Source organism: Neomonachus schauinslandi, unplaced genomic scaffold (assembly GCF_002201575.2).
Source record: "Neomonachus schauinslandi unplaced genomic scaffold, ASM220157v2 HiC_scaffold_889, whole genome shotgun sequence".
Lineage (NCBI taxonomy): Eukaryota > Metazoa > Chordata > Mammalia > Carnivora > Phocidae > Neomonachus > Neomonachus schauinslandi.
The window spans coordinates 1-13,131 of NW_025409579.1; the positions used below are offsets into that span (position 1 = coordinate 1).

The 13,131-nt window shown below is 51.5% G+C and overlaps 1 protein-coding gene across 2 annotated transcripts; it reads left to right on the forward strand.

Moving 5' to 3' along the window:
* Positions 1-1,301: 1,301 nt before the first annotated feature.
* On the forward strand, positions 1,302-7,276 carry LOC123323789 (protein CD300H-like). Of its 2 annotated transcripts, XM_044912279.1 has the most exons (5): positions 1,302-1,626; positions 2,161-2,499; positions 4,238-4,349; positions 4,927-4,980; positions 6,974-7,276. In XM_044912279.1, exons 1-5 carry the CDS (start codon positions 1,440-1,442, stop codon positions 7,239-7,241), a joined length of 960 nt encoding a protein of 319 aa, XP_044768214.1. In that variant the 5' UTR covers positions 1,302-1,439; the 3' UTR covers positions 7,242-7,276. The 2 variants fall into 2 exon arrangements, with proteins under 2 accessions (XP_044768214.1, XP_044768215.1); XM_044912280.1 differs by lacking the exon at positions 4,927-4,980.
* The last annotated feature ends 5,855 nt before the right edge of the window (positions 7,277-13,131 follow it).

Sequence of the window (13,131 nt, forward strand, 5' to 3'; positions counted from 1 at the left end):
GAGGGACAAGCAGGTGCTAAGGCCCTGGGGAAGGATGGGCACTGTGGCTGGAGCGCGGGGCACATTGAGGTGGGGGAGCAAGATAGAAATGCACAACCCATAACTGGCTGGTCCCACTCAGGCCATGTAAGCCAAGCAAGGAGAGTGGGTTTCATCTGAAGAGCAGGGGACAAAAGGGTGTATTGGCTACTCCTGATTTTGTTGAAGTGCTCTCTTGCTGATGAGTGGAACAGAGGGAGGACAAGGCAGGAGGGGACTGGGAAGAACAGGGATGTCACCCTTGCACTAAGAGGAGAGAGAAAGGTTGTAATGTCAGGAGGAAGAGGGGATATGGGCCGATGGACAGTACCAGAGGAAGCATTGGTGGGGAATGACAGAGAGAGGAATCCTGGGTGACAGGGTCTCCTTGCAATAACTCTGGGAATATTGTTCCCTTTGATGTAGATAAGATAGTGTGGAGGAAGAACAGATCTGGGGAGAGACTGTTTAGGGGGAAATTGATAGACCTGGTTGTGCATGACAAAGTTGAGGACCTGGCTTAACCCAGGCAAGATGTCAGGCCCTGCACCTCAACCTGCCTCCCTACCATTTCCAGCATAAACTCACCCCAAACCCATCACGTCATGAGAACACGCCACTCTGAGTTAGGACAAACCTCCCCACCTCTTGGCAAGGACCATCCCCCAACTCTGCACCTTGAAGAGGTCCCCGGTCACCACTGTGAACCCAAAAGGGACACCAGCAGCCAGTGTTTTGGCAGACCACCCTCTTGTTACACAACGGTCCCTCGTGCCACTGGATGGAGAGGAGAAGCCCAGTCTCAGCTTCACATGTCCCCATGGTCCCATCAGCTTCCTCAGTCTCTGGACCCTCTTGTCCATTGCCAGTACTCTGCCCTGTGAGTCACAGTAGAGTGGACTTTCCAAAGAAGAAAGACTCAAAAGTGAGGTGCTCACGGGGTTGGTGACGGCTGCTCCATGTCCATGTCTTGAGAACAGGGAAACACACAGGAAGGAAGCGCAGCCTGGGGGATTTGTACCCTGGCTAGGAACCCAGAACCCTAATGGGACCTTTGAAAGCATCTGAGGTCACAGTGCCAACTTGTGTGGCCAGAGGAGAGCAGGGGTCCCATGGGGACTGTGGGTGCTTGGAACTGCAGGCTGAGGAGTCTTAACACCCTGCAGTCACCACCGATGCCTGAGAAGATGGGCTACTGGCGCTCCACCCCGGACATGGTCCATCCTGACCACAAGGAAGTGACATGTCACGGCGGTGAGGAAGTCCCACTGAGGAAGAAATGCTCCAGTGTGACTCCATTGTGTGGGGCGAGTGTGGACAGCGAGAGGAGCAGCTGTGGGCTGAGGAAGGGAGACAGCAATCCCAATCCAGTCCTGGACCAGGAGCTGTCCTGTCATCAGGACTGAGAGGAGACTGGCTGGATGAAGAAGCAAAGAGGCCTGGGAAAACAGAAGTGGGCCGTGGAGACTGGACCCTCTGTGAGGAGGCTTAAAATTGTCCCCCCTCAGGGCCCTGGCATTGCTGTGGGTGACGTCTGTGCTGCAGACATGACCCCGAGGGATGGGAGGCCATGGCTGCCTGTAGCTCTGCTCTTTCTGCAGGGCCCAGGTAAGCGGGGCTGAGACTGGGCAGGGAAGTGTGTCCTGAGGGGAGGGAGGGAGACAGGGGGATGGGGAGGGAGGGTTGCGGTGCAGCCCGTGGGGAGGGAAGCAGGACCTGGGAGGGAGGAGGGAGAGCAGAGAACATTCTAGGATCGGCCAGCACTGCCTCAGCAGTGACCAGAAGTATTCAGTGCATACAGCTGGTGAGTCATGTCTACTGTGCTGCACAGAGCAGCCCTGACGAGAGGGGGGCCTGTGACCACCATTACTCTAGTGTCACAGTCAGAAACGACATGTCCGTGCATCACACACACACACACACACACACACAGAGGCACGCACACCACGGACACCCTCTCCTTGTGTCACTTTGTGAGGAGGGAGCTATATCTCCTCCCTCTGGTCTCAGAAAAGGCCTGTCTCCTGCCAAGTTCTACTATAGACCCCGAGGGCCCTTGAGGGACTCCGGGGTCGCCATGACTCCAGATCCCCTTGACCCAGGTCCATCTGGTGATTGACCACACTCGGTTGTGTTTTCCAGGCTGTTGGTGTCTGAGTGGCCCCACGTCCGTGACGGGCACCGTGGGGGGATCCCTGAGCGTGCAGTGTCAGTACGAGGAGAAATTCAGAGAGATTGCCAAATACTGGTGCAAGAGCCCATGTGTGTGGAGTACTGTAAAGACCAAGGAGGCAGACAGAGAAGTGAGGAACGGCCGTGTGTCCATCAGGGACCATCCCGCCAACCTCACCTTCACAGTGACCTTGGAGAGCCTCACAGAGGATGATGCAGGAACATACCGGTGTGGGATCGATACATCATCAGGACTGCCAGGATTTGTGTTCGACCACACCTTCCGTGTTGTGGTGTCTGTGACCCCAGGTGAGCTGTGGACCCCCTCCCCCAGCGCCAGCACCAGGGCTGCCTGAGACTGGGGCTGATCACCCCAACCCCGGCAGGAAAGTGGTGGGTCATGGGGTAGAAGAGCGGGGTTAGGATGGGGTGGGTGACCCAGGACACTGGGGATGTGCCTGAATGTGTCCGTGTATGTATGTGTCCATGTGTGTGCATGTGTGCATGTATGTGTCCGTGTGTGTGTGCATGTGTTGTGTGTGTGCATATGTCTGTGTGTGTCTAGGTGTGTGTGCATTTGTGTGTACAGGGGTTATGTTGTCTGCACACTCACACAAGCCCATGCACACCTCTGGCTGACCTAGGCGCTTCCATGTGCCCCGCCCTGACACACTCTCACGCTTAAAGCTCTCCCAGGGTAGGCACTGGGGATGGCCCTGAGTCTGGGGTCAGCTACCTTCCTGTCCTGACAAGGGTCCTGTCCACGCTGAAGGGGACCCGAATCTCTTCCTGGACCGCTCTATGTCCTCCCAATGGGGAACGGAACCCCTAGAGCATTCGCTCTTCTCCCTTACTGGCTGCCCATGACCTCGGGCTCTAACAGGACATCAGTGTGTCATGGATGGTTCCTGAGGCACCAGCCTCACAGCTGTGATCCTGAGGATCTGCAGCAGCCTGAACAGGGGACCAAGAAGGAGCCCCAGACCCTGATGTGGGGCTTCTGTGAGCATTTGGGGACCTCCCTGCCCCTGCGGCTTGACCCACCCCCTCCCGTCTGGCCCCTTGTCCCCACAGGAGGGAGCTCAGAGAAACTCCTGAAATCTCCCCTCAGACAAAGGAGAAGAAGGATGAGAAAAATGAGTTCTCAGGTCCTATGCCCCAAATATACTTCCCTCTGCTGCAAAGAATTCATCTTTACTAGAACCCTGTTTTTGTTTCCTAAGAACCACATGGAGGTCATCCATCTAAGTGGGTAGATTTTTATCTTGTGTTCTTATTCTGATGTTGTCCCTGGTTCCTCTGAGGTCCTTCTTGTAGTTAATCGTTTCTCTCACACAGGACATTTCCCTCCCAGGCCCTTTGTGGGATCCTATTTAACAGTGAGGGGCTGAGCATCCTCGGACACCACTGGCTGTGTGAGGGAAAGCCATTTGTCCAGTTGGCTTCAGGACAGGCCACTTTCTATGGGGTCCCCCGGATGTGTGTCTGTCTCTCTAGATCTTTCTTTCTGTCTATCTTTCTGTCCTGTGGCCCCCCAGGTTCACAGGTCTGGCTGACAGTTTGGGGCCTGAGTGCATTGAGTGCCAGGGTCCCACCATTCAGTATAGACTCTGCTGAGTGCCCTGTTTCATGATTCTCACTCCAGACATCAGCCCTGCCTAAGGACCCTGCCTGCCCCACCCCCAGCTCTGGGTCAATCTCTACAGAGTAAAGCTCACCCCATCCTCTGCCAGGGTAAACAAGGTACGGGGTGGCTGAGCCCGGAGCCCTTGCTCTTTCCCACTCCCACGTGCCCCGGTGAGCAGGACGACTCTGCCTCTGAAATCGCCCACCTGGCCAGGGTGCACCTGGAGAAGGGGCCAGGGGAGGGCCAGAGTGCCAGTCAGACTGGGTGTGGCTGTGGGGGGATGTGGAGCCAGGACATCTGTCCAGATGGCCTGAGTGACCAGGACTAGGTGAGTCGGAGCCACACAGCTGACAGAGAGTGGGAGAGCCCAGGGGAGGACAGCAGGCCTGACACAGGCTTCTCCCTCAATCCTCACTGCAGGCCCCAGCTCCGTGAGGCCCACCAGCATCCCAGGTCTTCACAGGACCCAGCCAGCCCCCACGTGGGGCACCGCGACTCTGCAGGAGACCCCCAATCCCAGACAATATCTTGGGTAAGGAGCTAGCAGCTGGGGACCTTTGACACCTGGGTGATTTCTAGGCAACGCGGAGGGCTGAGGAATGTGGGTGTGTGTGTCTTGGCCTAGGTCCTGCACTTATTTACCAACTCCACGCCGAATTGTGGAAGTCCTACCAAGTGCCAGGTGCTCTTCTAGGGATACAGCCCTGGGCCACCTAGACACAAGCCTGCTCTGACAATAGTTGGGAAATTCACACAGTGAAGAAGTCAACACATTCATCAGTAGAAGTAATGCCAGTTCGTGATGAATGCTTGAAGGAAATAGGACACATGGGTCGGGGAGAGCATGTGTGGGAGAGTTTCGGGGTGGTGGAATTGTTATTTAATACACAATGATCAGGGAGGACTGGCCAGGGGGGAAGACATTTCCCTGGAGACCTGTAGGATTTGGGGACCCCGCACTCAGGTATCTGCAGAAATCGGGCTCCAGAGACAGGGAAGAGCAAGTGCAAGCGTTTTTGCAAAGGGGACCTTCAGGACCCAGCCCAGGTCGGCCAGGTGCTCTGGGGGCCCCTGGGCTCTCTCCCATGCTTCCCCCTCCCACCCCCCAGGCCCTCGCTAGAGAGTCATCCTGCTGACGACCAGGCCCCTAAGGGAGCAGAGAGGTGAGTGGGGTCATTCATTCCCTCCATCATGAACCCCTGAATTTCAAGGCCAAGGTTTTGGAGGCACCGCACAGATGCCAGATCCTCCCTGGGACTAAAGCACACATTTCCGATCCCTCATGGGCAACCCTGCTCATGGGGAGCAGACATCAGATAAATAACCCCGGCACTGATTTCTGGTCCACAGACAGGGTAACCCCCAATGGGGAGGGCTTAGGTAGAACCCTTTTCCTGCTCCAGGTCCTGCCTGCTCCCTAGGTTCTCCCTCCTGTCATTCCAGTAGCCAGGCCCTCTCCATGTCCACAGTCCTGTCTCAAGGGCAATTGTTAGCCTGAGGGTCACAGGCGTGGTCTGTTGTGTGGGGCTGCCCTGCCCTTGGACCCTCCTGGGACTGATCTCTGTGTGGACTGTTGTAGCCTCAGGACATGGGCACAGGGACAGAAGGATTGTGGAGGGTACCAGGGCGTCTCCCTGAGGATGTGGCTCACTGCCTGTCACCGTGTCCCCCACAGGTCCCTGCTCAGCAGGATCTACTTCCGGCTTCTGGTCTTCCTGGAGGTGCCTCTGCTCCTGAGCATGCTCAGTGCTGTCCTCTGAGTGAACAGGCCTCAGAGGGGCTGTGGGGGCAGGTGACATCAGCCCAGTAAAACCAGAACACCAATTGCTCATTAATGGATAGGATGATGGGGTGCACAGGAAGATGGTGGGCATGATGAAAGCAATCCAGATTCATTGAAAATAAGTACCAAAGAGCCTGTTTAAGTTTGGCTTTCTTCAAAATCAGATCCTGAGGCAAGGACTTTGGTGCAATTAGTTTATGAAAAGGTGATCCCAGGAAGTATAGTGAGGGAACAGGGAGGTGGGGAAAGCCAATGAAGCGTACTTTGATGGAGGAGCCATCCCAGTAGCAGCTGGGCTCCATCCCACTGGACAGCCTCAGAGATACGGTGTCGGACTCGCCTCAGAGCAGCCCCACCTAGCAGGGAGGAAGCTGGGGCAGTGATCCACGTACATCTGTCCTCAAGGTGGGGGAAGATGGCGGGGCCTCCTGTTTTCTCACAGAGTGGTGAGCGAAGGCTCCTTACGTGGAGAAGGAGTATTGTAGGCAGAGGGTCCGTCCTGGGGACATGGATTCTGTGCCACTTCTGGCCTGTTCTGCTCAGAAAACCACACACACTCCTATAGGTAAAGAGAGTCCTCAGGCAAAGAGGTGGGAGAGCTGAAGATGGAAAACCACTGGCCAGTCCAAGGCTGTCCACAGTTGCCCCAGAGCTCCAGCAGGCAAAGAGGATATGAGCCAGGGTGCCAACAGGGTGTGCAAGAGGAGCCCAGTGCGACTTTGGAGAGGACATCGGGCAAACCCACAGGCTGCGAGCCAGGCGAGGGGCTGGCGAGGTGGAGAGCTTCAACAAAGGCCCAGTGTGGGGCGGGGACACGGCATTTGTGAGGATCCGGCGTGGGGACAGTTACTGGGACCCGGAAGGGGGAGGGGATTGGCCATGAGCTGAGCTTGGGGGGACACTCATGGAGGTTGATGTTGTTGAGCAGCTTAAGCAGAAGAGCAGCTCCAACGATCATACTGAATGTGAGTCAAGACTAATTTGGGAGAGGAGTGCTTATAAGGGAGCATTTCATTCTTCAGTTGGTGCCAGCAGGAGCTGAGTTCCTGTGAGAGTTGAGGGCTGTGGGTTCAGAAAGCTGTTTCTGGAGCCTGGGCCTCCTGGGTCCCCTCTTCTCCCTTTCCCTCCATTCCTCACCACCACATCCTTACCTGTCTGCTGCGTCCGGATGCTCAAGGTCGAGGCTTGAGCTGAAGGACAAGAGCCTGGGGCCCTCAGCGTGGGGCCGTCCGGCCCTGGTACCAATCAGCTTTGACGCTGATATTGACTTTTGAGGCCACAGGACCTGAGCACAAAGGCAGGTGGGAGAGAGGCAGAGCCTGGGCCTCATGTCCAGGAGGAAACACCTGCCAGTCACCGTGTCCCTCCTACAGGTCCCTGCTCGGCAGCGTCCACTTCCTGCTCCTCATTCTCCTGAAGGTGCCCCTGTTTCTGATTATGCTCAGTGCCGTCCTCTGGGTCAACAGGCCTCAGTGGGCAGTTTGTGGGACACAGAGTCGGCCTGATGAAGACAACCTGCGGCCCTCCTTGAGCATCGATATCCTGTCCAGAGACACCGCCACTCAGACTAGAGGAGGAAGAACTGCTGGCCCCAAACCTACCTCTTCCCACCTATTGCCAAAAACTGGTAAAAATAAATAAATAAATACTTGAATAAAGCAATGAAATACATCACACACACAAGTAGATGTGAGTGGTGGTTTGCTGGGGAGAATGGGGGAAGCACTCCATAAGACTCTGAACTTGGCAGTAGAGAGCGCCAAGTTGGCCAGGGGAGCCCAGGGTGAGGGAGGGCCTGCTTTTTGGTGACCTTGCCCTCCTGAGAAACCCCAGTGCAAGCCCTCAACTCAACATTCCTTCCTTTCTCCATCTACTCGCCAAATATTCACCAAGAGCCTATGTAGCGTCAGGCTTGTTTCTAGGTGCTGGGGATAAAGCAGTCAACAAAAGACGGGCTTTCCATTCTAATGGGTGGTTTCCAAAACTAAAGAAATAAAGAATATCAGTTTATAAGAAGTGTCATGAAGAAGAATGGATGAGAATTCAGAGGATCGGGTGACAGAGGACAGGGATAGCCTCTTTTTTTAATTTTTATTATGTTCAGTTAGCCACTGTATAGTACATCATTAGTTTTGATGTAGTGTTCAATGATTCATTGGTTGTGTATAACACCCAGTGCTCATCAGCACACCTGCCCTCCTTATTACCCATCACCCAGCTAATCCATCCCCCCCACCCCCCTCCCCTCTGAAACCCTCAGTTTGTTTCCCGGAGTCCATAGTCTCTCATGGTTTGTCTCCTCTTGGGTGAGAGCCTCAGGCAGGTGAGGGGTGGAAGGTGGAAGGTGTGAGCAAAGGCAAAGCTCAGGGCAGGGGAGTGCCCTGAGAGGCCAGTGGGGCAGGAATCCGGGGGGTCAGGTAGATGTGGATAGGCAAGGCAAGCAAATGGAATTCAGCAAAGAATTATACACCATGATGGAGTGAGGCTTATTCCACGTAGGTGAGTTTGGTTCAACTTTGAAAAATGAAGCACTGTAATCCACCATACCAAACTAAGGAAGAAAAATCATAGGATCATCTCAAATGACACTGAAAAAGCATATGACAAACTCTAATACTCACTCATGATGAAAAAGAAACTCATAAAAACAAGAACAGAGGGAATTTCCTCAACTTGATGAAGATCATCTAAAAGAAAAATACACTGTCATCACACTGAACAATGAAAAACTAAATGCTTTCCCTCTAAGATCATGAGCAAGGCAGAGATGCCCACTCTCACCGTGTATTCATCTTAGCCCTGGAAATTCTGGCTATTGCAGTAGGTCAGATAAAGAAATAAAGGCATGGAGAATGGAAAAGAAGAATAAAGCTGTCCCTGTTTGCAGATGACATAATTGTCTATGTAGAAAACCTCAAACCATCTGCAAAACCTCATAGAACTAAGAGGTGAGTTCATCAGGTCATGGGATACAAGATTAACACACACAAGTCAATCACATTTCCATATACTAACAAGTGAACATATGCAAGCCAACATTTAAAATGCATTCCGTTTACACTTTCTCCAAAGCAAATGAAATGTTTAGGTATAAACTTAACAAAATATGCCCTGGGTATGGATGCCAAAAGTGACAAAATGCTGATGACAGAAATCAAAGAAAATTTAAATAAATAGATGTCAATTCTCCCTAAACCTGAGCTCTAATCTCTCTGACTGAAAACCAAATATCTTTTTTCCATGGGGCTCCAGAATTTCCTTGAGCTCCGGCCCTCTGTCAGCAGGGAGCTGGAGGGATCATGACAGGCCTGATACTCAAGTACAAAAGGCATTTCTTTTTTCAAAATTTTTAATTTAAATTTGATTAATTAACATATAATGTGTTATTAGTTTCAGATTTAGGAGTTAGTGAGTCATCTGTCTTACACAATACCCAGTGCTCATTACATCATGTGCCCTCCTTAATGTCCATCACGGAGTAACCCCATCCCCCCACCCCACTCCCCTCCAGAAAACCTCAGTTTGTTTCCTATGATGAAGAGTCTCTTATGGTTTGTACAAAAGGCATTTCTGGTTCCCAACCTCCTGATGAGAATGAAGGTATCAACCAGAGCATACCTGTGGCACTTCTTGAAGCCACCAAAAGATGATGATAGTGGCCATTTGCAGAACTTCTGGGCGGACCCTCTTTAAGGACTTAAAAATAATTGTACTCTAACAGGATTGCTTCTCAGCTGCTGAGTCCCCCTGGATGATTCAAACACTCTGATCCTGGCCACCCAGGGGTTAGAACTAGACCCACTGAATGAATCCTGATGACCTTTCCTCCTCAGGCTCAGTCCTACAGCCTGCTCCACTCCCCAAGTCCCATCCTGCTCATCAGCCTGAGCTGTTGGCTTAGGAATCACTGTGTCTCCCTTGGGGCCATCTAGAGGTGGGACCAGACATTCACAGGTCCAGAGCTCAAGGTGCAACCAGGGGCCTGGAGCCCAAAGGGTAGTACAGACTAGAATAAGTCAGGGCCCTAACCATCTGTGCCCGAAAGAGGGGATACAACCAGGCAGAAAGACAGGACACATCTGACTCTAGTCCAGGGCTTCAGCTTTATTGAGAAGCAGCGACCACATGGCTCTTCTGGATTTCTTACCTGCTGGAAGTGGTAGAGAGACCCAGTGCCCCCTACTGAACATGGTCAGCTGGCTGGCAACTTGATGTGGTGACAACTGACAATGCTTCCTCTTATTGCTCATGAGTGAGGGAAGCAGCTCTTTCTTTTTTTTTTTTTTAAAGATTTTATTTATTTATTTGACAGAGAGAGAGAGAGAGCACAAGCAGGGGGAGCAGCAAGCAGAGGGAGAAGGAGAAGCAGGCTCCCCGCGGTGGACCAGGGAGCCCGACGCCGGGCTCGATCCCAGGACCCTGGGATCATGACCTGAGCCGAAGGCAGACGGGGAAGCAGCTCTTTCAAGACTAACTATGATCAGGGCCAGCAAGGTCTAAGGAAAGGTGGCTGAGGGGATGAGAAACAAGGAGACAGAGTGGCCAGGACCAAAAGAGATGAGCAGAAATGGGCAGGAGGTTAGGGTGGGAGGGTCAACCTTGTAGTGAGGAGAGAGGTCTGTCCTTTGGCTCTGGCCTGCATCCCGTGACAAACCTCAAAAGTAGTCTTTACATTATCTCTAAATTGAATTCTCTATACAATCACAGGGCTGTGCTGACATAAATGTTCATCCTACTATCTATACATATGTTTTATTCCTACCAAACTGCAAGTAAGTTAACATTTTAATTGAGGAATCATTTTTATAGCCCAATTAATTATGCCTTATGACCATTTACATATGAAAAAGTTGATTCATGAGCATCTCCCTCAGCCATGGGTACAAAGCCCAGGGGCCTCTCCCAGTGTCCTAGAGAGAAGCTGGTGCCCGTGGGGACACCATCAGGGATTGAGGCACCAGAGGATCCAGGTGCAGGCAGGCAGTGGGACTCAGCATCCTCCAGGCTGGTGTGGGGGCCAAGTCAACAGTTACCTCTGTTGAGGTAACTCTAAAATATCCCAGAATTTTAACCCTACTTTGGCATCTCTCCTTTCTTCAGATGCTGAGAGCTGCACAAAACAGAAGTGTCCCAGGCCTCTCTGAACTTCAGAGACACCCTAAAGCCAAAGAGGAATAAAGCAGATACTTCTGATTCCAGCCCAAGGAAAAGCAATAACATTTGCCTTTAACTTGGTCTTTGCTTCATTATTCTTTTCCCTTGCAAAAGACAGACCCAGTTCACTGTGTGGATGGTCCCCATGCTCTTCCATGCTCAGCATGCTGACATCCTAGGCTTTTACTCTGCGTTTCTCTGTAGCAGCCCCTTGAAACACCTGTATTCCATCAACTCTGGCAGATGTTGTGTGAGGTCATGCTGCAGGTGAGAGGAAGTGGTGAGATTTGGGATCTTCCTCTTGAGTCCTCATATGGATCTTCCTGAATTAGGTCATCATGTGCAGGCTTGGGGGTTGAAGAAGTCAATCGCCACAGGGTCAAATACACACGTGTATCAGTCAGGGTTCCCTGGAGACACAGAACCAATAGGAAAAATATGTATATGAAGAGTTTATTATAAGGAATATGCTCCCATGGTGATGGGAGCTGAGGAGTACCCAAGAAAGTTGGTGGTGGAATTCATTCCAAGTTCAAGGGTCTGAGATCCGGGAGTGCAGAGGGTGGGAAAAGATGGATGTCCCAATGAAGCCATCAGGTAGCAGGGGGCCAATTCTTCCTTCCTCTGCTGGTCATCCACTTCTATTCAGACCCTCAACATATTAGATGAGGCCCACCCACCCCAGGGAGAACAGCCTGCCTCACTGAGTCCATGGATTCAAATGCTCATCTCATCCAGAAACATCATCCCAGACACACCCAGAGATAATCTCCCATCTGAGCAGCCCATGGCCAGTCAACCCATAACATTAACTTTCAGGGCTCGGACTCAAACCTAAAGTCAAGTTGCTGTTGTAATTGCCCTGTTCACCTGGTGGATCTTTCAACTTCTCAGCTCAGCCAGGAGCTGCAGAAACTGAAGAGTTTTCAGAAGAGGGGAAGTGAGAGAGAGAAGGGAGAGCTGGTGGTGGGCTGGGAAGACTGAGGGAACAGTGAGTCCCTGTCAGGTTTCTCAATTTGGGTTACAATGCCACCAGCTGCCTCTCATTCTGCTTCCTGGGTCTGAAGAAGGTGCTTCTCCCTCTTGCTGGCTCTGGGCCACTCTGCCTGCCATTGTCATGGTCTGAGTGAAAGGCACTTGAGCAGTGATGCCAGGGGAATCTGGGTTCAAATCCTGCCATCATCACTTATAATATGCTTCTGGTCAGTTTGTTGACTGAGCTGTTGGCAAGGTAGCTCGGGGGATGGGGAGATTACGTAAACTCTTTGCTATGTGAGAAAAGACCAATAAACAGCAAACCTCCCCACAAAAATTAAGCAAAGTTTCAGAGGTATACTTTCACGTATTGGTTTTTGCTTTTTAAATTCTTTTTTATTGGAGTGGAACACGAGAACAGGAAATTGCACATATCCTAAATACACAGCTTACTGACATTGTAGAAAGTGATATCCTTTCAATGGCCACCACTCAGATCAGATATCCACACCCTTTGGCAGGGGTCCTCTACATTGTATCAGGTGGGTGTGTGGTCCACAGATATGGCAGAGCTTTGGTATACGACTTCCAAGGAGAAATCATAAATATGTTACGCCTTGCTCTTTCTAGGATCACACACTCTGGGAGAAATTCGTTGCCATATCATGAAGACACTAAAGTAGTTCTACTGGGCGAGGAGCTAAGGACTCCTGCTAACAACCATGTGAGCGTGTCATCTCTGAAGCAGATCCTCCAGGCCAGCCCAGCCTTCCAATGAGTATAGCTTGGTCAATATCTTGACCACAACTTTGTGAAAGAGATATCCTGAGCCACAACCACCCAGATAAGCCACTCTCAGATTTGTGAGTCTCAGGAAGTGTGAGATAATTAATGTTGTGTTCTGCCACTGGGTTTTGCAGGAATTTGAAATGCCGCGATAGATATCAAATCTACTTGGACCACACTTGCTTAGGGCCAATGTCTGCAGCCAATTCAGTCTTTATTCATTCACTCAATCACTCATTTGCTCTTTAAGTAAACATTTATCATAAGCCAACCATTTGTCCCATACTGCAGTTGGGCACCGGGTCATTCGGTGATGAAAAACAGACCCAGATTGCTGCTATGATATGAGCTCTATCCTAGTGGGGAGATGCATAGAAACCACCAGAAGAAACATACTAACAAGGTTTGGTGAACTACAGAGGAAACAAATGGGGGTTGGTAATTGAGACAACAGGGTGACCCCTAGAAAGGGTGATCAGGGATGACTTTCTGAGGGAGTGGCATCCAAGGTGAAATCTGAAGGGTAAGAAGAAATAAGCAGTGAGAAGAGGTGGACAAAGATCCAAGGGGAGGGACAAGCAGGTGCTAAGGCCCTGGGGAAGGATGGGCACTGTGG